This window comes from Protopterus annectens, chromosome 17.part0, assembly GCF_019279795.1.
Source record: "Protopterus annectens isolate FY-2018-M chromosome 17.part0, PAN1.0, whole genome shotgun sequence".
NCBI lineage: Eukaryota > Metazoa > Chordata > Ceratodontiformes > Protopteridae > Protopterus > Protopterus annectens.
The window spans coordinates 590,667,498-590,689,787 of NC_056751.1; the positions used below are offsets into that span (position 1 = coordinate 590,667,498).

The 22,290-nt window shown below is 38.1% G+C and overlaps 1 protein-coding gene across 9 annotated transcripts in view; it reads right to left on the reverse strand.

Annotated features, from left to right (window-relative positions):
* The window catches only part of BRSK1 (BR serine/threonine kinase 1), a 1,260,562-nt gene that overhangs the window by 138,310 nt on the left and 1,099,962 nt on the right, over nucleotides 1–22,290 (reverse strand). For all 9 annotated transcript variants that reach the window (XM_044059120.1, XM_044059119.1, XM_044059121.1 and 6 more), the window contains exon 11: nucleotides 13,928–14,025. In XM_044059120.1, coding sequence (XP_043915055.1) covers nucleotides 13,928–14,025 — 98 coding nt within the window. The remainder of the gene's footprint in view (nucleotides 1–13,927; nucleotides 14,026–22,290) is intronic.

Here is a 22,290-nt window from a genome sequence, read left to right on the forward strand (position 1 = left end):
AGACACCCCACACCATCCACCTAGAACAGGACAGCAAGCCACTGGCTACTTGGTCTTAGCCTTCATGGCCTACATATCCACTGCTCAGGCTGTTTGTTAACAATCTTCATTCACTGCTAATATAGTCAGAGCCAAAACATCCACACCAGAGGGTAATCTCAAAACCAAATCTTCTATAAAACAGAAGTTCCTCATGACCTTAAACTACCCCCTCGGTCTCCTTTTTGACTCCGTTATTCTACTTAATAAAATAATCATTCTTTTGGCCTTTTACCCGCGGTAGTGGTGCTGCGGTAGCATTGTTGCCTCACAGCAAGATGTTGTCCCGTTCGATTCTCAGCTAGAGCGTCTTCTGTGTGGAGGCATGCGTGAATGGGTGTGCCTTCGTTGAAGGTTGTGCATCAGGGCTGGTAACTCGGCATGTAAAAATCCACTACCAAACATTAGTGGACCGGAGTTCCGCTGTGGCGACCCCTAACCGGGATAAGCTGAAAGACACAACAACAACATTCTTTTGGCCTTTTAGGAAATCATGGGTTCCAGTTGCCCACTTCTGGTCAGCAACACTACATGTTAAATAACTTTAAAAAGTAAGATCAGTTGTAACTGTCCTAAGTTAGTGCCTCAGAAAGATAATCTGTCTACAGACTGTCAGTGTCTCGCTCTCGCTCTCTCTCTTTCATTCTCTAGATAGGAATTCCTAGCTTCCACAAGTTCTGTGTACACAAATTCACAAGCCCCACATGGCCATTCCTTTCTTACTGGCTGTTGGCAAGGCACATATAACCCTAATCCTACTATCAGAGAACTTATCTTTGTTATCTCCTTTTCTGGAAAAAAGTGTGAAAATGTCACATTCATGTAGGTCCTTGTTTGGAGAAATTCTCACTGGTGTCACTGATAACAACTTATGAGGTGTAATTCAAGTATAAAGTTAGCATATTTTTGTCAAGGTTTTATAATGTCCTTATTGAGTACTTGTTTCCTTTATCATTATGCAACTAGTGCATAAAAGAAGAATGTCATTTGACTGGAACTCATTTACTTTTACATAAATAAATAAATACATGCATTTACAAACAAATATAATAAGTAAATAACATGCATGTTAGTGTACTTCAATTCAGTATGGCCATCCCGCTTTGTATTTCATTTTTTCTTTTGCATTCCCCAAACACTCCCTGCAGGACTGACATCAATGGCTCCTCTATCTGTCTACCTGTGCCCAATCATCCAGGTCATTCCATGACTGCAGATGGCAAGAATTCCCAGGTAAGGTGACAGTGCGATGGCCCCTTCATTCCTCCTCAGAATTCCCCAATGATCTTATCTGCTTCTGGTGCATGTCAGGTGGTAGGAAGGGTGCCCTGGCCTCACCTCTGGTCAAGTACCTTGTCCTTTGCAGTGAAGCATGCCTCCACACACCAAATTCCCGTCAGTTCACTGTGCAATTTGCATGTGGCAGCGTCAGGCTCCATAAACTTGAGCCACATGTGGCAGACACCTAGTGGCCTCACTAGGTGTTACCCATGTAATGAGCCACAGACACCTCCCTCCCACCTCCACCAAGGATGGGTAGTCAGTCCAAAAGCCTTCACAGCATGATTTTAAGGGCTTTTCTTTTAATATAAAGAGGATGTGCACAAGAAACATGGCTATAATTATTACTAAAGGTTGACTTCCTGAAAAGGCCACATTTAAAACACAGATGTTCTTTATTAAAATATAAAGGCTGGGATTCAAAAAGGGCTACTGCCAGTGACTGGAAAAGCACTGGTGGTAGCCTTTTCTGAGTCACAGACAGGCCCACCACAGTTATTCTACATTGTCTATACAATCACTGCAGTTGGTCATTTCCACAGACATGATGAAAGATTATGAAATATTCCGGGGGAGCAACCTATGATAATCAACCATGAGGTTCCCCCTAGAAATGCATGCACTACAAGATTTATGCACCTAACTAATTCAAACAATCTTTCCAGTGCAAAAATTTGAATGACCAGTCATGTTAAGTAACACAGTCAAAATGCCATGTTCATCTATTACTTTTAATAGGAAAAATGTGTTGCAACTAAGTATCAAGGAGCTTAGTGGAGAAGTAGTCTGGGGGGTGGTGTGTGTGTGTGTGTGTGTGTGTGTGTGTGTGTGTGTGTGTGTGTGTGTGTGCGCACACATGTGATCGCCTGTGAGTATATGTGTATTTGTGGGGGGAGGGTGGTTGCCATACCTTGAAACTTCCTCTAAACAAAAGAACAAAGCCTTTAATACTGGGAGAGGCGACACTAGGCAAAATTGACACTTAAAATATTACTCTAAGTCATGTAAAAAGTTAATACAATAACAGGTTTTACATCATGAAGCATTTTCTGCACAAGAAGTTTGAAACTTTAATATTTGGTACTATTAACTGGCTGTAATCATCCATAATTTATAAGGGACAGAGCAATGATAGGAGGCAAAATCAGGGATGTTCCGTAAAATCAGGGACAGTTGAGAGGTTGTGTGTTTGTGTGTGTGCATAGGCATGTGTGCGCACGTGTGTTTGTGTGTGTGTGTGTGTGTGTGTGTGTGTGTGTGTGTGTGTGTGTGTGTGTGTGTGTGTGTGTGTGTGTGTGTGTGTGTGTGTGTATTTGAATGCCTGCATGTGTGTGGAAGATGCATGGGCAGTTAGTGGTGATTACCACGTTAAAATGCTAATTAGCACTAATGGTAATACCACGATACTCAGAGACGCACAAAATAGCTGATAATGAGGTCAGCCCTCTTTGCGGCTACTCATGTCTTTGAATTGCATTTCCTTAACTCACATAAACTGACCTTTTTCACTGCAGTAGTTTACACAAGAGCAGGAAAAGTTATCTGACGCTCAGTCGTGGTGAGGTATAAAATTTTAATTGTATCAGAATCATCTTTAAAGTTAAGATCTAAAAACAGACAACTACTGCTCATTTCTAAAAGGAAGGCATCAATATAAGTGATATCACTGTCCACTACAAAGAACAAGTCACAAGCAAAACAAGCATAAAAATAAGACATTGCCGTAAAAAGTAGATGTGAAGTGAATAATTATGTTCGTTCACACTTTACTATTGTAAAGTACCGAGTCCAATAACCAAGGGGAAATATCTTTATGTACTAAAAGTTGTTGTTTTTGAAAGAAATCTCCTTACTGACTCAACTCCTAAATCATGTGGAATCACAATGCAGAATGAAGTTAAATCATATGTAATAAAAATTATAAAACTCTTAATATGTCCCTTAGCTTCGTTCCCCAAAGACTCCAAGAGCCTTTAAAAAAAGAAGAAACACAATGCGTGATCTTGTTTAGCACACTAAGTATGAAGAAACATATTCTGTCTCAGAACCTCCTTCTGGGGGCATGTCCATTCACATTCTTATGAATCTTGTTAGTGCAAAAGAAAGTAGCCAACCTGGGGTTACACATACATAAAAACTATAAAGATGGAAATAGGAATTGTACATCTAGTTAGGTTTAATGAAGTCTTTTTTTAAATAAAGATGAAAGCGCTTATCCTATTATAATGGACCCTCACATGTTGTTGATACAGGCAAGAAGATTCACTTTTACAAATAAAGTTTATATTTACATTATCTTCCACAAGCTCAAAGCCCCCTTATTTTTCTGTCATTATTAGCTTCTAATACTAGCCACCTGTTGAGATTATCTACAGACAGATAACATTTAATAAAAAGAAATGTTCCTTAAAAAATATGGGATACTCAAATAATCAAAGATGTGTAAGATACTGAAAAATATTCATTCAACACTGGTAACAAGAAGAAGGTAAATGGATCCCTGCTGTTTTCCTTTGTGCACCTGACCATTATAAAATCCCTGCCTTTTCCTTTGTGTATAAAACCATTATAAGCTCCCTGCCTTTTCCTAAGTGTACATGACCATTATAAGATCCCTGCCTTTTCCTACATGTGTACATGACCATTACAAGATCCCTGCCTATTCCCTTTGTGTACATGACCATTATAAGATCCTTGCCTTTTCCTACGTGTACATGACTATTATAAGATCCCTACCTTTTCCATTGTGTACATGACCATTATAAGACCCATTCCTTTTCCTTTGTGTACATGACCATTATAAGATCCCCTCCTTTTCCTCTGTGTACATGACTATTGTAAGATCCCTGCCTTTTCCTTTGTGTACATGACCATTATAAGATCCCCTCCTTTTCCTCTGTGTACATGACTATTGTAAGATCCCTGCCTTTTCCTTTGTGTACATGACCATTATAAGATCCCTGCCTTTACCTTCATGTACATGACTATTGTAAGATCCCTGCCTATTCCTTCATGTACATAACCATTATAAGATCCCTGCCTTTTCCTTTGTGTACATGACCATTACAAGATCCCTGCCTTTTCCTTCAAGTGCAGACCATTACAAGATCCCTTCCTTTTCCTTTGTGTAGATGGCCATTATAAGATCCCTGCCTTTTCCTTCATGTACATGACCATTATAAGATCCTTGCCTTTTCCTTTGTGTACATGACCATTCCAAGATCCCTGCCTTTTCCTTCAAGTCCAGACCATTACAAGATCCCTTCCTTTTCCTTTGTGTACATGTCCATTATAAGATCCCTGCCTTTTCCTTTGTGTACATGACTATTATAAGATCCCTGCCTTTTCCTTTGTGTACATGACCATTATAAGATCCCTGCCTTTTCCTTCATGTACATTACCATTATAAAATCCCTTCCTTTTCCTTCATGTACATGACCATTCTAAGATCCCTGACTTTTCCTTCGTGTACATGACCATTATAAGATCCATTCCTTTTCCTTTGTGTACATGACCATTACAAGATCCCTGCCTTTTCCTGTGTGTACATGACCATTATAAGATCCCCTCCTTTTCCTTTGTGTACATGACTACTGTAAGATCCCTGCCTTTTCCTGTGTGTACATGACCATTATAAGATCCCCTCCTTTACCTTCATGTACATGACTATTGTAAGATCCCTGCCTATTCCTTCATGTACATAACCATTATAAGATCCCTGCCTTTTCCTTTGTGTACATGACCATTACAAGATCCCTGCCTTTTCCTTCAAGTGCAGACCATTACAAGATCCCTTTCTTTTCCTTTGTGTCGATGGCCATTATAAGATCCCTGCCTTTTCCTTCGTGTACATGACCATTATAAGATCCTTGCCTTTTCCTTTGTGTACATGACCATTACAAGATCCCTGCCTTTTCCTTCAAGTCCAGACCATTACAAGATCCCTTCCTTTTCCTTTGTGTACATGTCCATTATACGATCCCTGCCTTTTCCTTCATGTACATGACCATTATAAGATCCCTGCCTTTTCCTTTGTGTACATGACCATTATAAAATCCCTAACATTTCCTTCGTGTACATGACCATAAGTTGTGATCCTAGATAATCCTCTACAGAAGGCTTGCATTTTCCAGTAACTATCAATGCCAGCTATTAGGTGACCAGCTTTGAGACATACAGAAATAAAGCTCTGACTATGACTTAGATGACCCAAGTTCAAGTAGCTGCCCAAGTAGTGAAGCAATCAGCCAGGGAGGGTGGAAGAAAGAAGCAAATGTCAGTTTGTTCATCCTGGATGGAAGCCAGTCTAGTTTGTCATTATACTGATACCTCAGAGAGACTGTGTATTGGAGGAAGCTGGCATGAGAAGCCAAAGAAAAACACACACTAAGTAGTATATTCACTCACTGTAGCTAGGGCTGACACATGTGAGGACATACACATGGAAGTGTCAAGGTTAATAGTATTGTTGGATTCCTGTTTGTACAGGCTACCATAGAGCAGCGGGAGGTGGGAGTTTTGGTAAAGGACGATTCCAGGCATACTAAGAATGACATCACCACTGGAACCAATCTGTACAGTTCTCCACTCCAGGGACAATAACACACTGTCCCACTATTGATCATCTCCTTGTCTGGGAGTGGCCATAATCTGGAGGAAAGCTCAACTTCTCAGATGGAGAGGAGAAAGGGATTCTCATATTCAGCGAGTGAGAGCTACAGAGGTGAAATAGTGAAAACGATTCAGTAAAAAAAATGGAAAGCCTGAGCTGAGCCCTGACCATGGGCCAAGCAATGACACAGGCAAGGAGGATGGGGGTGTCCACCATGGTGGGGGGGGCAAGTGTGATGCCAAAGGAGATTGCATGTCAAGTCTTAGTGGATGTCAGGGCTGGGAGAGATCATATGGCTGAGAGTTTTGGCCAACCAGGGAGGCATGGCTGCCATAGGTCCACAGCAGGCATGTCCTCAGACAGTGCACCTCATTGGCAGCCTATAAAGATATGTCATCATGCTATGGGTAGGGTCAAAAGAAACCAACCATGCAACTTACATGCCTGCTCCACCTCAAGGATGTTGCACTCCCGTTCTTCCCCACACCCCTCTGGTGGTCCCAGAACTACAATTTACACTGGAGTCAACTCACACTTCTTCTTCCCTTCTCCACCTGACAGCTGCCCACAGCCAAGGGGTTAGTACTGATGTTGGGGGTCACAGCAATGAGAGCTGTGTTGTGATGATGACAGCTGCAGCCTGGAATCAAAATAATGCTGGCTGTTGGGTTAATTTTGCCTTATATGTCCATATCCATGGATCAGATACAGGTAATGCTTTCTTACAAAGGTCAAAACTTTGTATTTGAGTCTCTATCACTTTTTATCTAACAACTGGAGTCAATGAATCCTGCTTCCTTCAGTCACGTTTAATATGTGATGAAAGGAAACTGAACACATACCTACACCTCTCAACTGTACTTATTTTGGAGGTATCTAGCTATTTTCAAGCTTGACTTATCCCTTCACATTATGTACTTATTTGTGGAGGTACATACTTATTTTCAAGCCTGATTTTTCCCTTGACATGGTTTTCTGAATGCTTCCCTACAATGCATAATTTTGAAGCTACTTGGTACACAAGTAACAAGGGTACATGCCTAACATACTAGTGGCAACAACAATTTAAAGAAAGATGACCCACACAAGCAAAAATTAATGAATCTGTAAAGTAGATTTTTTTGCAATATCATTCATTACGGTCAGTATATTTTACACTACACCTTTGATAATATGGTTATATTTTTGTCATTTCCTACTGGACATGGGAATATTTAAAGAGTTATGGACTATTCATTGTTCAAATGTTATGGCAACTAGGTGCTCAGATTTCTGACTAGCTATTGCCTGTAGATGATGGCCACTGTTGATGTAACACCCTAACCCCATATGTAAAAATAGGAATGTAAGGGTATTGATGGAGGGATACCTACTTTTCAAGAGAATTTGTACCTATTTTCAATATATACAGGTTGAAAGGTATGCACATGCCTGTCTGCAGTTTGTATTAGGTGACCTGCTATATCCAGAGGAAATGGTACATCCACTAGTATTCAACCTCATGGTTATCATTTCAAAAGAAGTGCAACAGTAAATCAATTAAAACCCATTTGTAAATCTGACATTTCCACAGAATGGCCAGAAGAGGTCACTAATGATCTACTTCTAAATCAGCAGAAATAAAAATCCTGCAATAATCTATTCAACAGACAATCCAATCCAGTTCGGTGCCCACTTATTTATTAAGTAAATTAATTTCAGAAAAAAGGCTTCAGACATGATGCTAAAAACAACATAAAGACAAATGCAAAGTAATATTCTCACACCTTACTACCATTATAAAGTTTAAGTGATATTCTCATGTTCCACAATGTCACAGTTGCTGCTCAGATCATAGGACCATAGCAAACACAAAGTAACTGAGCCTGGTGTCCATTATGCTATGCCAGTACCCGCCCTTGAACCTTATCTGCTTTTTCGTGGAAGGCTGGGACAGTCAAGCCAGGGGTGAATTTGTGAATGCCCATCCAGTCATCTAATTCCATTTGAAGGAAGATAATAGATCACACTACTTAATTAGCAGTGGAAGTTAATTTCAGAGGTGGGGAAAGTGTTGGATAATGAATCTATCTCTCTTACCTGATGATGTAGATTTAGATCTCTGGTCCTAGCATTTGTGTGATTGATTTAGAGAAATACAATAGATCCTAAACCACTGGGTCCCCAATGCCTTGGAAGGCATGGCACAGATCACCCCACAAGAGTCTATAGTCTATAGTACACTGAATAATGGGTTAGTGCTTCTACTATATTCTGATAGGGATCCTTAAGCCAGTCATCTTTAAGTTAGAAACCTCTGGAGTATTTCAAGTTGTTTGATATGTCTAGGGAGGTACATCCCAACAGGTGCACTCTATTCTGTGACTGCCCTAATTAATGTAGAATATAAGGTAGGGAGGTACAGCCTAACAGGTGCATTGTATTCTGTGACTGCTCTAATTAATGTACAATATAAAGTAGGGAGGCACATACCAATAGGTGCATTGTATTCTGTGATTGCCCTAATCAATGTAGAATATAAGGTAGAAAGGTACATCCCAACAGGTGCATTGTATTCTGTAACTGCCCTAATTAATGCAGAATAAAAGGGGGCAATGACTTATTTAGATCCAAATGATTTTTCTTTTGCAATCAGGTACATTAAGTAGAAGGGCTTCCTGACCACTATAGCAACATGATGAGCAAAGCATAGGGAATTATCAACCCGTTTTCCAAGGTCTGTAACTGTATTTGCATTTTGAACTGGCATGTTGTCTGTGCTGGAAGTTTGAGGGAGGAGGTGTCTACCAAATGAGACAGTATATTAAACTTTTTTTGCATTTCATTTGAGTCTGTTAAGTCACCACCAAGTACTGACAAGTATAAGGTCATGGGGAGGGCCAGGGCATCAGCATCTGAAAAGTAGGCACCAAACAACAGTGGTCCCAACACTGAGCCCTGAAGAACAGCTCTGGTTACCCTCATACTCTCTGTGGAAGCTTCCACAGTGAGCTGTGCGGGTCCTTTCTTTTAGCCAATTTTCTATCCATCTTACAACATACAAATCTAGCTGAAATATGTTTAGATTGCTTATTATGCTAGATTGAGGAATGGTATCAAATATTTTGGCCAGGTCAAGGTATGCTGTTTGCACAGTATGACTGCTATCAACAACACTTGTTACCTTTTCAAAGAGGTCAACTAGATTAATTAGAGAGAATCTCTCCTTGACAAAGCCAAACTGCTGTGGGTCTAGTCAGGTAAGATTTTTAATATCATAGTTAATTGGGTTAGGTTATATGTTCCACAGCTTTGCAGATGAAACTTGTCAATCTGTCAAACTGATGGGCCTATAACTTCTGGGGTTAGTGATGGGCCAACCCTTGTGAAGCATGCACTAGACCTAAGGGCCAAAGCCAGTGGCTATGCTCCAGTTTAATACTTTAAGGAGAGGCTCTACCAATCCCTATTGACTAGTACTTATTAAGCCATGTATACTATCAGATCCCAAGGAGGATGTATTTTTAGTCTTGGAATGCACCTTCTGTATATGCCCTTTAGTGACGGTGGGCAGTATGAGATCTTCAGAGATAAATGGGCTTTGGATACTCGCCTCTAAGGTGAAGGTTGCACTGAATATGTCCTTTAGTATGTTGGCAATGCCCAGTGGATCTGAGCAGGTATTCGGAATAAGTTCTGAGCAATTTTGGCTGTTACTTCTTAGTTTCTTGATGTAGCTAAAGAAAGATTTGTAGTTACCTTCAGCTCCTTCAGTTTCTGATGCTAGCCTTTCTTTATGGACTCTGTTGGTTTTCCTAATGATATTTTTTAACCTTGACTTTAGGGTCATTTGCTCTGCTGTTTACTTTAAGTAGATTTTTTCTTTTGTTGTACAGCATATTATATTTGTGGACCATCGTGATGAGTTCCTTTTCTGAGGAAAGTCTTTGATATACACTTGATGAAAGCGCTTAATTTTATTTAATAACAGTCGCTTACAATGGTAGTCGTGAGTCTGTTTTTTTTTTTACTCTAGTCCCAGTATTGTGATTTTGCTCTTAAATTTCCCATCAGATCTGGTTGGAGCTGCCTGATTTATACATTTATCTAGCTGAATATAGAGTTTTATTTTTGTGTAGCTACTTGCTATATTAGTGTTATGAATATACTTTGTTTGTTTGTGTCTTTCGGCTTTTCCCAGTTAGGGGTCGCCACAGCGGAACTCCGGTCTGCTAATGATTGGCAGTAGAGTTTTACGTGCTGGCTTGCCGGGCCAAACGCACAACCTTCAATGAAGGAATGCCCATTCATGCATGTCGCCACACAGAAGATGCTCTGAGAATCGAACGGGCAACGTCTAACTTTGAGGCGACAACGCTACCGCAGCACCACCACCGCAGTCATATAGTGTTATGAATATACTATTATATGTAAATCTCAAGAATTCATCATGATAGTGGAGAAGAGCTGAACATTTAAAATCCTTAAATTACGTGACACTGGCATCTATTGGTTTCAAGAATTTAAAGGTAAAGGTTGCCAGTTTATAGTTGGACTTAACCGGGGAAGGAGATGCCACAGGAATGGTGCATACAGGTATTATATGTGTAAGAACTAGGACTCAGATATACCGCCCTCTAGTGAGTTCTCTGACTATCTGCACTACAGGTTTTGTTTCATTAAATCTAAGAACTTCTGAGTGTATCCTACAATTGAAGTATAGTTGCCCCAGTTTATTGACAGGCAATTAGATTCCAAAATAATGGAGTTTTTGTTTAAGGAAAGTTCTTCAAGTATATTTAGGACTTAACATGATTTTCTGGGGACACAGAGACGGCCCTGTGACAAGCTATGAGAATGTGAGTTTCAGAGGACATTGAGGGGGCCCTGTGACTGGCTGTGAGCTGCTAATTGGTCTTATTTAGTGTGATTTGTGTTTCAGTGAATTCTGTTTGTGGGTGTCTGAGTGGCATGCTGTGGAAGTATGTGTTGCCCATACACTGTGTTTTCTTGCAAGACAGTTGCTTCCATGTTACTGTATCTCTCACACAGAATGCATTTTGCTGAGTAAGAGTTCATTGTCTGTGAGCATTCAGTAACTTCACTGCAGGAGGATATTGAGTACGATGACACTGGCAATGGAGGAAACACAAGTAGGCTGTCCATTCATTTTACTCCAGTGAATCGGAACTTGTTGATATTAAACTAAACAGTTAATAATTAGTCGATGCAAATTTCATTTACTTAAAATTTTCATTTTAGTTCACACTGCAATTAAATTTAATATTTTTTAACAAAATATAAATCTAATTTAATTTAAATGTTAGGTTACATTGCAATTACATTATTTTTTTTATTGGACAAGTTTATAGTTGGACTTAACCAGGGAAGGAGATGCCACAGGAATGCAATATACAGATATTACATGTGTAAGAACTAGGCCTAAGATATAATGCCCTCTAGTGAGTTCTCTGACTATCTGCACTAGAGTTTTTGTTTCATTAAATCTAAGAACTTCTGAGTGTATCCTACAATTGAAGTATAGTTGCCCCAGTTTATTGACAGGCAATTAAAGATTCCAAAATAATGGAGTTTTTGTTTAAGGAAAGTTCTTCAAGTATATTTAGGACTTAACATGATTTTCTGGGGACACAAGAGACGGCCCTGTGACAAGCTATGAGAATGTGAGTTTCAGGGGACATTGAGGGGGCCCTGTGACTGGCTGTGAGCTGCTAATTGGTCTTATTTAGTGTGATTTGTGTTTCAGTGAATTCTGTTTGTGTGTGTCTGAGTGGCATGCTGTAGAAGTATGTGTTGCCCATACACTGTGTTTTCTTGCAAGACAGTTGCTTCCATGTTACTGTATCTCTCACACAGAATGCATTTTGCTGAGTAAGAGTTCATTGTCTGTGAGCATTCAGTAACTTCACTGCAGGAGGATATTGAGTGTGATGACATTGGCAATGGAGGAAACACAAGTAGGCTGTCCATTCATTTTACTCCAGTGAATCGGAACTTGCTGATATTAAACTAAACAGTTAATAATTAGTCGATGCAAATTTAATTTACTTAAAATGTTCATTTTAGTTCACACTGCAATTAAATTTAATATTTTTTAACAAAATATAAATCCAATTTAATTTAAATGTTAGGTTACATTGCAATTACATTATTTTTTTATTGGACAAGAGCAAAGTGCTACTGAATGAGATAAAGCCGACTGTTCATCCATATGAACTCTCGAGTGTATAATTTAAACAGTATAGCCTAGGAGATTGTATTAATGTAATATTGAAAATAAAACTGCCTGCATCTGTCTAGCAAACGCTTGCATAGCATGCACAGAGCAGTATAAACTAGCGGGAAACACAACAGAAGCAATGAAAAACAGCTAGGTCTTCAGCCAATAATGCCAACTCCCTAGAAAGAGCAGCAAATTATCCGCTACTGCCACAGAATGACCAGCTAGTAACTCCTAGACAGCTTATGAAACTGATCAAAACTGGATGCAACTGTACTAGATTAAAAAAAAGTAACTAACAACAGGAAAAATATTTTTACAACACTTGGAGCCATCTTATTAACTTATTTACTTATTTAATGTTGAAAACTAGACAGGCAAAAAGAGACCAAAGGTCCAGTTTCAGGAGCAGTCTGGGCTCAAAAGAAATTTTACAGTGTGTATCTGTACAGCAAATAAGTCCAAGTAAAGCAGAAAGTAAGTTCATTTAGTGTTAATACCAGGCTGGCTTCCCCAAAATACAGTCACAGTTCAAACAGTTGTGACAAACTTAGTTGTACAAGAACAGACTACTTACTGCCAGTGAAGTAGATTTAGTGTAATTTAATCCAGAAAAAAGTAAGCTGCAAAAAGGAAAAGAGGTTTAGCTCTTTCATCCTATATAAACCTGTTTACCTTTTTGTAATTTACTTTTATGGTATGTCTTTTTCCGGATTAAATTATACTAAATCTACTTCTCTGGCTTTAATTTGTTTTTGTACAACTAAGTCTGTCACAACTTTTTGAATAGCAACTACAATTTTTGAATTGTCACTGTGTTTTGGAGAAGACAGCCTAGGATTAACATTACATGAGCTTACTTTATGCTTTACTTTAGCAAAATAAAGTTTCTAAAGGTCCACCTCCAGTAGTGTTGTCTTAACTGCTTTGTTAAAAATTGGTATGTCATTTTGCATTCTTTGATATAGTGAGCTGTTGTATATTTTTTTAGGTACAGTTTTTAAATATATCTCCACAATGCTTGTATAATGGCAGGCTTGTAAATATATTTGCATATGTATTTCTGCATTTTGCCACAGTCTTCTGTCTGAGTACTTTGTGTATCAGCACAAGGATTTTTACTTCTTTCACCCCAAAGTCAGTCTGCATGCAAGTGGGGAATGATAGGACACACACTCTGCTGTGAATGTCAGTCTCTTAACTGTTAAACCAAATTACATTTTTTTCTTCCAGAAGCAATCAACTGGTTGTAAATACATCAGAACATGTAATACACTCAATGTTGTGCCATGTACAGAGAAAAAAAATCCCAGCTATCAAAAATCAAATATCATAGCTTACACTGCACATGCATTCCTTCAGCTTGAGAATGTCATGGAAAAGATTTTACTGAGGGTGAGGCTGGGCCAGAAGATGAATGGAAGGCTGATGAAATTTGAAGAAATACTCAAAAACGTGAGGAAATAATAACGTTATCAAAAAGGTTACCGAGTCCTGGAAGAGACTTAGTTAAAGGGACTAAAAAACAAAAAACGAATTAATGAATTTATAAGTCCACAGAAAGGCAGCTGTGAATGGGGCTAGTTGCAACAGTGTAGATCAGCAGGATACATCTCCTCCTCCCACTGGTATCTTTGTAAGTATATTCACATATGGAGCTGGATATAGTTCAGGACCTTTCCCCCACTCAGAATGTTCTGATTGGCTGCCCACTTCAATACACTAAAAGAAAGACAATAAAGTTAATGATGTCAGCTATATGCAAAACGTGTTACCTATTTCATTGCGTGGTGGGAGATCCTCATCTTCACAACTGGGATACCGTTCTTTACGATCCAGCAACAGGTAGTAGATCATTTTTTCCTGATTTTCCCTAAGAGAAAAATTATATATGTATATCATCAAAATAAGAGAGTTTTCCATTTTACTGGCAGCATTACCTAATTTTGATGTAGCTGTCAGTATACAAAATACCCCAACTGTCAATGTTAACCCATTGAATGATGAGACCAGTGTCAAAACTGGCAGCATTGAATATACTGCTGCAGTGATCTGCAAGTACTACAAATATCAAGTAAGCAGCTGAGCACTAAATTACAACAAATAATGTTATTGCAGGGGAGATTTTCACCCCCCCCCCCCACACACACCCTTGCAGTGAGGGGCTGCATACCTCAACAATGCACCAACATGCTTTAAATCTAGCCTTCTTAACATTTTAATAGTAATAAGTTTCATGATTTTTACACATTGATCCTACAGCTTTGTCTGGACATAACAGCCATCTGTGAAAAATGGAGGGAATCTGACTTCCAAAATATAAGTTTTCACTTTTCTCACTTCAGTGCATTGCACTTGGATCAGTCAGATCTTAAGAACAGATTGTTTAGTTAACTTTGCAAACTCTAATAAATGTGATCCAAGTCAGCTTGCCTTGGAGCTTACAATTCACACTTCCACTGACCTATCATTGCTACAATCCATCCAATTAAGAAAGAATATTCTTTCTTTAGGTGACTTCACCATTAACCTTCTTTGTTTGATCCTGCTAGGCATGACTTCTTGGCTCCGTTTCCAGCCTTTGCCTTTTACACTTTGTCTCAGAATCAGTCATGTCCAATAACATCTCTGGCAATCTCTTTCTTCTAGATCTTTTCTACATCTTTTCAGTACTAACCACCCCTACAAAATACACAATGTCATTACTCTTCTTCCATCACTAAGTGACCACTGTCCACTCATATTTCATTAGTGAAGTAAATATACAAAAGTTCTACCAGTTTCTCAATTTCTCAGATGCAGACTGATATCAGTGGCAAAAGTCTTTGCCATGAACTTAAAAACGAGTTCTTAAATACTGGCTGTCCCATTTTCTATCAGTATTCTTTATGTTGATTGTGTAATAAATTTTTTGTAATGCTTCAATGGTACATTCCTAGAACAATTTTCCTTCAGATTCTTAGAAACAGGAAGGATGACAGAGGCTTAAATGAGCAATGCTCTCCTTTACCTCATGAAACTAAGAAAAAAAGTACTGAGCGTCATGGAGGAACGAGATTTCCAAGGAAACTTCATAATATCTCACTATGAAATGGAGGAAAAAAATAATCCTCTGTTGTGAAAGATGATCTCTGTTCCTTACTAGTTCTTAAACGACAAGAAATTAGTAAAATACTGAGACAGTCTGGTACTTCAAAAAACAGTCCCTTCTCAAAACTTTAAAATTAATTCTCAGACTTGCTTTATTCTCCCTTATTTCATGTTAATAAACTACCAGCTTCTGCTTTCACATAAAAAGCCTCTATTAAAAAACTGAAAAAGTTCTTGAAAGCCTTCCAAATCATAGTGGTCCTGGAAAATGATGGGCTCTTGAAATGGTTTCTAAAAACGTTTAAAGACCACATTACCTATCTTTTATGCAGGGTGTCTGTTGAACTCTTGAGGTCCACAACTCTTATTGTCTGAAAAGTAAAACTATAAATGTGAATTGTTGGAATAAACACAAAGTTTGAGGTTGTGGTATTTTAGGATATTCCTCTTTCTCAGTATCTCTACTATTATATATAAGTAGTATGAGTATAGTGTGCATAGACTCTACATGTATTTTATTTTACTTATTTTGCATTTGTTTACTGAGATAGTCTGACTGAGCATTCTAAAGCCCCTTTTCAGTGGAGGTTGGGTGAGAAAAGCTTCACAAAATTAGAGTAGTGTTTAATGCAAATGAAAAGTATAAAGAAGAGACATTTTACAAAATCTTCATCATCATCATTAGAGAGTATAGGGGACACAGTCTTCAAGCAAAAACTCTCCAGTTGTGTAGCTGTGAAGTTTGAGATCTTCTGCTGTTTTGTTTGAATTGCAGGTTAATTCAGACTTCTGCAACCTGCAACTTCAGGTCTTGCACATGTGGCAGGGAGTCCTCCCTGTCATTTATTTAACCTCTCCTTTGCCTTATCCTGGAAATTGCCAAAGGTTCTTCCCTTCTGAAAATCAATACTCCACTTGACCCCAAGAGCTTTGTCTTCCTTATTTCCCCTTTAACCAAATGGTCAAAAACTTATTTATCAATGAGCTTCAGAGTGCTTTCAGGAAATAAGACTTGATATCCACACATGAATATGGTTTAACTTTGGGATGAAATATACAGACTGTCCTTTGTTCTCTTACATACTCTATTCTCTTTGCTATGGACAAGGATTTTCTAACAGTAACTTTACATGGCCTTAACTAAATCCTTTGGTCTAGAAAACTGCCACCTACTTCTTGGTTGTCCTCCACTGTCTTTGAACCAAGAGTGATCACAGACTTCCAAGATGGCTACACATTGAGTAATAGCTTAATTCTAGCTCTCCCAGTGTGAAAACAGAAACTCAGCAGAGAAGGCCAGTAGATGTGTTTATGGGTACATTTCAGTAATTGGCTAGTATGTGTACTACCTGGATGCCAGGAAAAAAAATACAGAGGATCTGGGAAATAAAATCAGCTACAAAAAGTGACAAAGAAACACGGACTGGGGAAAGTTCCGCAGCTGTTCAGCAAATGGCAATGCAACCTCCAGACATGAAGTCCAGTAACCTACAGGAAGATAAAAGACAACTGCACACAGACCTGGTTAAAATAAATGAAACACTGATGGAGTATATCAACACAAACAACAAAAGGCTGGAAAAATGGAAGAAGCTTTAAACAAATGTTCAGATTAGGTGATAAAACTGCAAAAATCAGAGGTCGAAATGAAGAAAAGGCTGGCTGAATATGAGACTGCTCAGGAAAAAATGTTTCAAAAAATAATAGACTTAGAGGACAAAGCACATAGGGAAAACCTGATATTTTCACTATACCAGAGAAGCTGGAAGGAACAGAATGGATTAATTTTATGAAAAAAAAATAAATAAGCAACTAGACTGGTATTCCACAGAAAGAGTTGTTAGTTGAAAGGGCACATTATGTGTATGCTCCAAACCTGGCTATGAGAAAGCAGCCTAGACTTTTAATAGTAAAGATGCAATCCTAATAACAGAAGGGGTTGATTTTTGACAAAACTGTGGCAGAAGGACAAAGTACTAAAAGTAGGAGACAGCAGAGTATTTGTGGAGAATGATTACTTATTGTACATCAGGCAGAACAGAAGCAAATTTATTCCACTATTCAGTGAATGTTGAGACAGATATGTGAGAATCAAACTGCTGTACCCAGCTGTCTTCAAAGTATTCTTCCCTGGAGGGACAAAATAATTTTTTGATGAAGTACATGCTAAGGTGAAATACAAAAATTTGTCCAACAAAAAATGAGTTGTGAAACAGAAAGAGAGTCTGCTTCTTCTTGTTCTGTAATAGAGACCACTGGAGACTCTACCTGTACAACTTTTACCAATCTTTCAATAGAAAATGTTGGAGTGAAGAAAGGGACATGAGAGTTGGCTAGAAGAATCAAGAGTACATTGGAAATGAAGCAGAAACAAGATATGGGAGATGGAAATGAACAGTAATAAAACCAGTAACAATGTAGGATTACAATGCAATAATTATATCTGTGAAATATGACAGAACAAGAAAATCTGGAAATATTGAACTTTTTCAGAATTTGTTGGACTTGTGGGAGACTCTAAAGCATATGTCCTACTTCATGTCATTAATATTCAAAAATGCTTTAGGGAGGGGAAGAAGAGGTAAAAAGTTAACTGTAAGGAAAGAATTGTTTTTCTTAATAGCACTATTTTTGTGGTGTATGGTTTTCTTTGCATGCTATAAAGTAATGTTTTCTCAGTTATTTTTAAGTGTAATGGGGACTGTAAACAAGTGCTGCTGTTCTTTTTTTTTCTTTCTCCATTCTCTCTTTCTTCTTGTTCAGTTTTAAGAAATGTAGGTAATGCAATAAAAACCTGGTTAAAAGAGCATGACAAAAGAAAAAATAATGTGCTTTTTCTCATTCATCCATGGGGAAATATCTGGATTAAGGACCTTAGATTGATTTAGTAACAAGTTTTAAGAGTAAGCAAGTAAATGAAAAATATTATTGAATATTATGAGACTTTTTGTAGCAAATACATGTATTCTCAGTAGCACTTCTGCAGTTGGTCTTCATGTTGAGAAAATGGCTGCCTGGTTCTCATGTCTCCATGGAGACAATCTGATAAAGAGAAACTAGCTACAGTCTGGTGGAGAGTGATTGGTTGAAGATAAAAAAAACTGAGAAGAGAAAGTGGCTAGGAGATAATGTTCTCTGAAAGCATTCAGGGGTTTCCCAACTGGGAGAGCTATAAAGAAAAGACAAAACAATTAGAACTTAGTTTAGAAGCACAAGCTGCATCATGTGTTTTAGCATGTTTAACCTTTCTTTTAGGTTACCTCAAGTCTGTGAATGTGGCTGTCAGTTTGGGACCTTTGTTCCTATTAGGTGGGTAAAACTTCAGGATTTGAAGCTGTACATAGTTTTGTGTGTTAGTATTAAGTTAATAGGTTTTAGGAAGGTATTGTGGGAGGGGGTGTTTGAGGGCTTTCAATAGTTAGTATTAAGTTAATAGGTTTTAGGAAGGTATTGCGGGGGGTATTTGAGGGCTTTTGAAAAAAAAAAGTTTTGTAAAATGTGATATAGGCTCAAATAGATATGACAAGAAACAACTGTATAAAAGCTCAACCTGTCAAACAGTGTATGCGTATAAAACAAAAGCTGGAACTAGACCTTTAACAGAAAGATGTTATACATAAAAGGTGGAAATAATAACCTTGTAATGTAATGATGGTTTCTGTAATGTGTTTAAATGTCAACAGTCTCATAGATAAATACAGTAAAGAAAGAGTAGTGAACTATATTAAAAATGTAGAGTGAAAATAGCTATGTTACAGGAGACACAATTAGAAAGAACTGAAGATGTGAATTTCATAAAGAAAGGTTTTCAGGATGGTTACTCAATGGAATACCTGGGACAAATGAAAAGAGGAGTACTTATATTAATTGAAAAAGGAGCTCCAATAGTGATAAAAGAGGATAAAAGGATAATAATGGCGGAATTGTAGTGCTAAGGGGCTACTGGCAAGGGAGGAGGATTACACTGGCATGTATTTATATTCCACCTAAAACTGCTATAATGGAGCTTAAGAACATTCTGGGATAAATAATCAGTTTTCAGCAAGGAATATTACTTATAAGTAGGGACTGGAATGTGATTTGCAACAGTGAAGATATGTCTGGGGGCCCAGAAGGGAAAGTGTAACAAATGATGGTAGATTTTTGAAGAAATTTATGAAAATATTTGGCATGGAAGATGTGAATTCAGTAATAGGAGTTCAGAGTGAATTAACATATTATTCCCCAATATATAAAAACTAGGCTAGGCTAGGCAGAATTTACATTTCACAGGAACATGTCCATTTAATTAAAGGTCTTGATATGCACCCAGTAACTATTTCAGATCATGTGCCAATAATAACTAAAATAAAAACACAGGGTTGTTGTCTTTCGGTATTTCCCGGTTAGGGGTCGCCACAGCGGAACTCCAGTCCGCTAATGATTGGCAGTAGATTTTCATGAATGCCGAGGTGCCAGCTCGACATCCAACCTTCAACAAAGGCACACCCATTTACGCATGTCTTTCGAACACCCATCCAACTGCGGGGAGGACATGCAGACTCCACACAGAAGGCACTTCCCGCACTCCAGCCGAGAATCGAAAGGGAGAACCTCTTGCTGTGAGGCAACAACACTACCGCTGCATCACCGCGGAAGGTAAATAAAAATGAGACACTGGCACTTTCCCACCTATCTGTTAAAAAGAGATAAATTTAAGGAATGGGTAGTGAAGACTATTCAAGAGCGATTAGACAGGATAGAAATTTCTTCTGAAAATATAGCTAGAGAGTGGGATAAAATTAATGGTTAAGATGTAACAAGAATTGTTTAGAGGGACTGACAAATGTTAAAGTATTGCAGAATAGGGTGAATCTCATGGAACAAGAAGAGGCTCAACTGCAGAAGGCTAAGCGGAAAATAAGGAATTACCTTGATAATATGCACAAGTTTAGAAAGATTGCTGTTAAGCAACTGGTTTTTGATAATAACAGTACACCACAAAAACTTTTACTACAATGCCTCAGGCAACAGAAAGTAGAAAGGGCTGTCGCCAAGCTTAGGGAGCAGGGAATCCTATAACAGGGAAAGTAACAAGAGATTCTGTAGGGGTGTTAGAAATATTTCGGAAATTCTATGAAAGTCTGTATAAAGCAGAGATATATGGAAATCATGAAAAGTTACATATGGAAATGTTTATGGCAGAATTAAATATGCCAAGACTAGAGGTAGATGAGGCTCAATTACTAACAGTTAGGATAGGAGGAGATGAGATAAAAATTGTGATGTATAACCAATCTACAGAAGTCCCAAGGAATAGATGCTATTCCTGTGAAAGTTTGGAAGCTAGAGGGAAAAATGAGAAAGATCTGGAAGGTTTTGTCTAACAGCATTTTAAAAGAAGGGAGAAGTGCCAACACCCTTGAAGAAAGCAGTGGTAGCTGTAATTCCTAAACAGGGTAAAGATCCATTAGACCTAGCTTCATACAGGCCCATTTCAATACTAAATCATGATTATAAAGTGTTCCTGTCTATAATGGCTAAAAGAATGACAAATGTAATGACAAAATTGATAGATATGGATCAATGTGGTTTTGTGGAGGGGAGGCAAATATTTGACAACATTACCAAAACACTGATGATCCAGAGGGAAGCAGAATGTAAGAAAATACCATTGTAGTTGGTGGTTCTTGATGCAGAGAAAGCATTTGACAGAGCAAGCTGGGACTTTATGAGCAGAGCAAGGGAAGCATTTGCATTTCTTGAAAACACTACAAGGTTGATTAGGAGGATATATGAGGGATAGGAGGCAAAAATTAATGTGGGTGGGGTCCTCTCTGATAATTTCTGCTTAAGAAGAAGAACCAGGCAGGGGCGTCCTCTTTCCCTTTGTTATTTGCATTATATTTAGAACCACTGATAAAGAAAACAAAAGACTCAGACATTCAATGATATTTGGTATGGTAACCAAGAAAAGCTGGCTTTACTTGCAGATGATATTATTTTACACATGACAAAGCCAGAAACATGCATTACAGTGTTGTGGACCATTCTGAGACCATTTCAAATCTTTTCAGGATATAAAACTAATGAAGCTAAAACAAAGGCAATAGTGATAAATTATGTACCCACACACAAATTGGTTTAGCAATATTTGTATTTATGGAGACATAATAAAATGAAGTACTTAGCAGTATGGATTAAAAATTATTCTGGTGTGGCAGCTAAAGATATGTTTGAAGAGACTAAACAAAAGATGATACAAAACTGAGAAAATGGAAACTTTGTTATATGGATATTGATAGTAAGATACAGGCAGTCAAAATGTGTTTAGTCCCTTTAGTCTTATATACAGATCAGGCATATTTTTATCAACTAGAAGAGAAGCTATGGATAGCAATTAATAAACAGCTGAAGGACTTTATCTGGGAGGGGGAGATGGCAACAGTCGAGTGGGATAAGCTGATTTTTCCAGTAGAATAGGGTGGATTGGAATTACCCAATTTGAAGGGGTATTTCGGAGCTACACAGTTAAGGCTCCTATACATATCACAAACAGAAAACTATAATTCACAGTGAAAGGGGTGATGATAAAATGGGGGGAAGCTCACGAAACCAGGACAGACTGGGATTTTGAATGCAGGCCTTTAAGGAGAATAATAGTAATCATACAGAATATTATATCTGTAAAGTAGCAGAAAGCATCCTAAGAACTAAGCCAACACAGGAATTGAGAAAGGACACTCTGCCGATAGGGATGACTGCAATTAGGGATATAGACAATAGGCAAGAGGGGGCTGTAATTTATTGGAAAAAAACTGGCAAAGAAACCAAGTTATTGGGAAAAAATAGCTAGAGAGGAAAGGTAATAAAATAGAAAGAGGCCAAGAATTTATTTGGACTGAGTGTTAGAGATTGTCTTCCCTATCAAAGATTCATATCAGAATATAAGCAAAGAGAAAGAAAAAGGAGGTCCTAATCAAAAGACCAGCACTGGTAGAGTTTTAGTAGAATCTAGAACAGAAGCTACCATTAAAAAAGGAATGATTAGTACAGCATATAAAATATT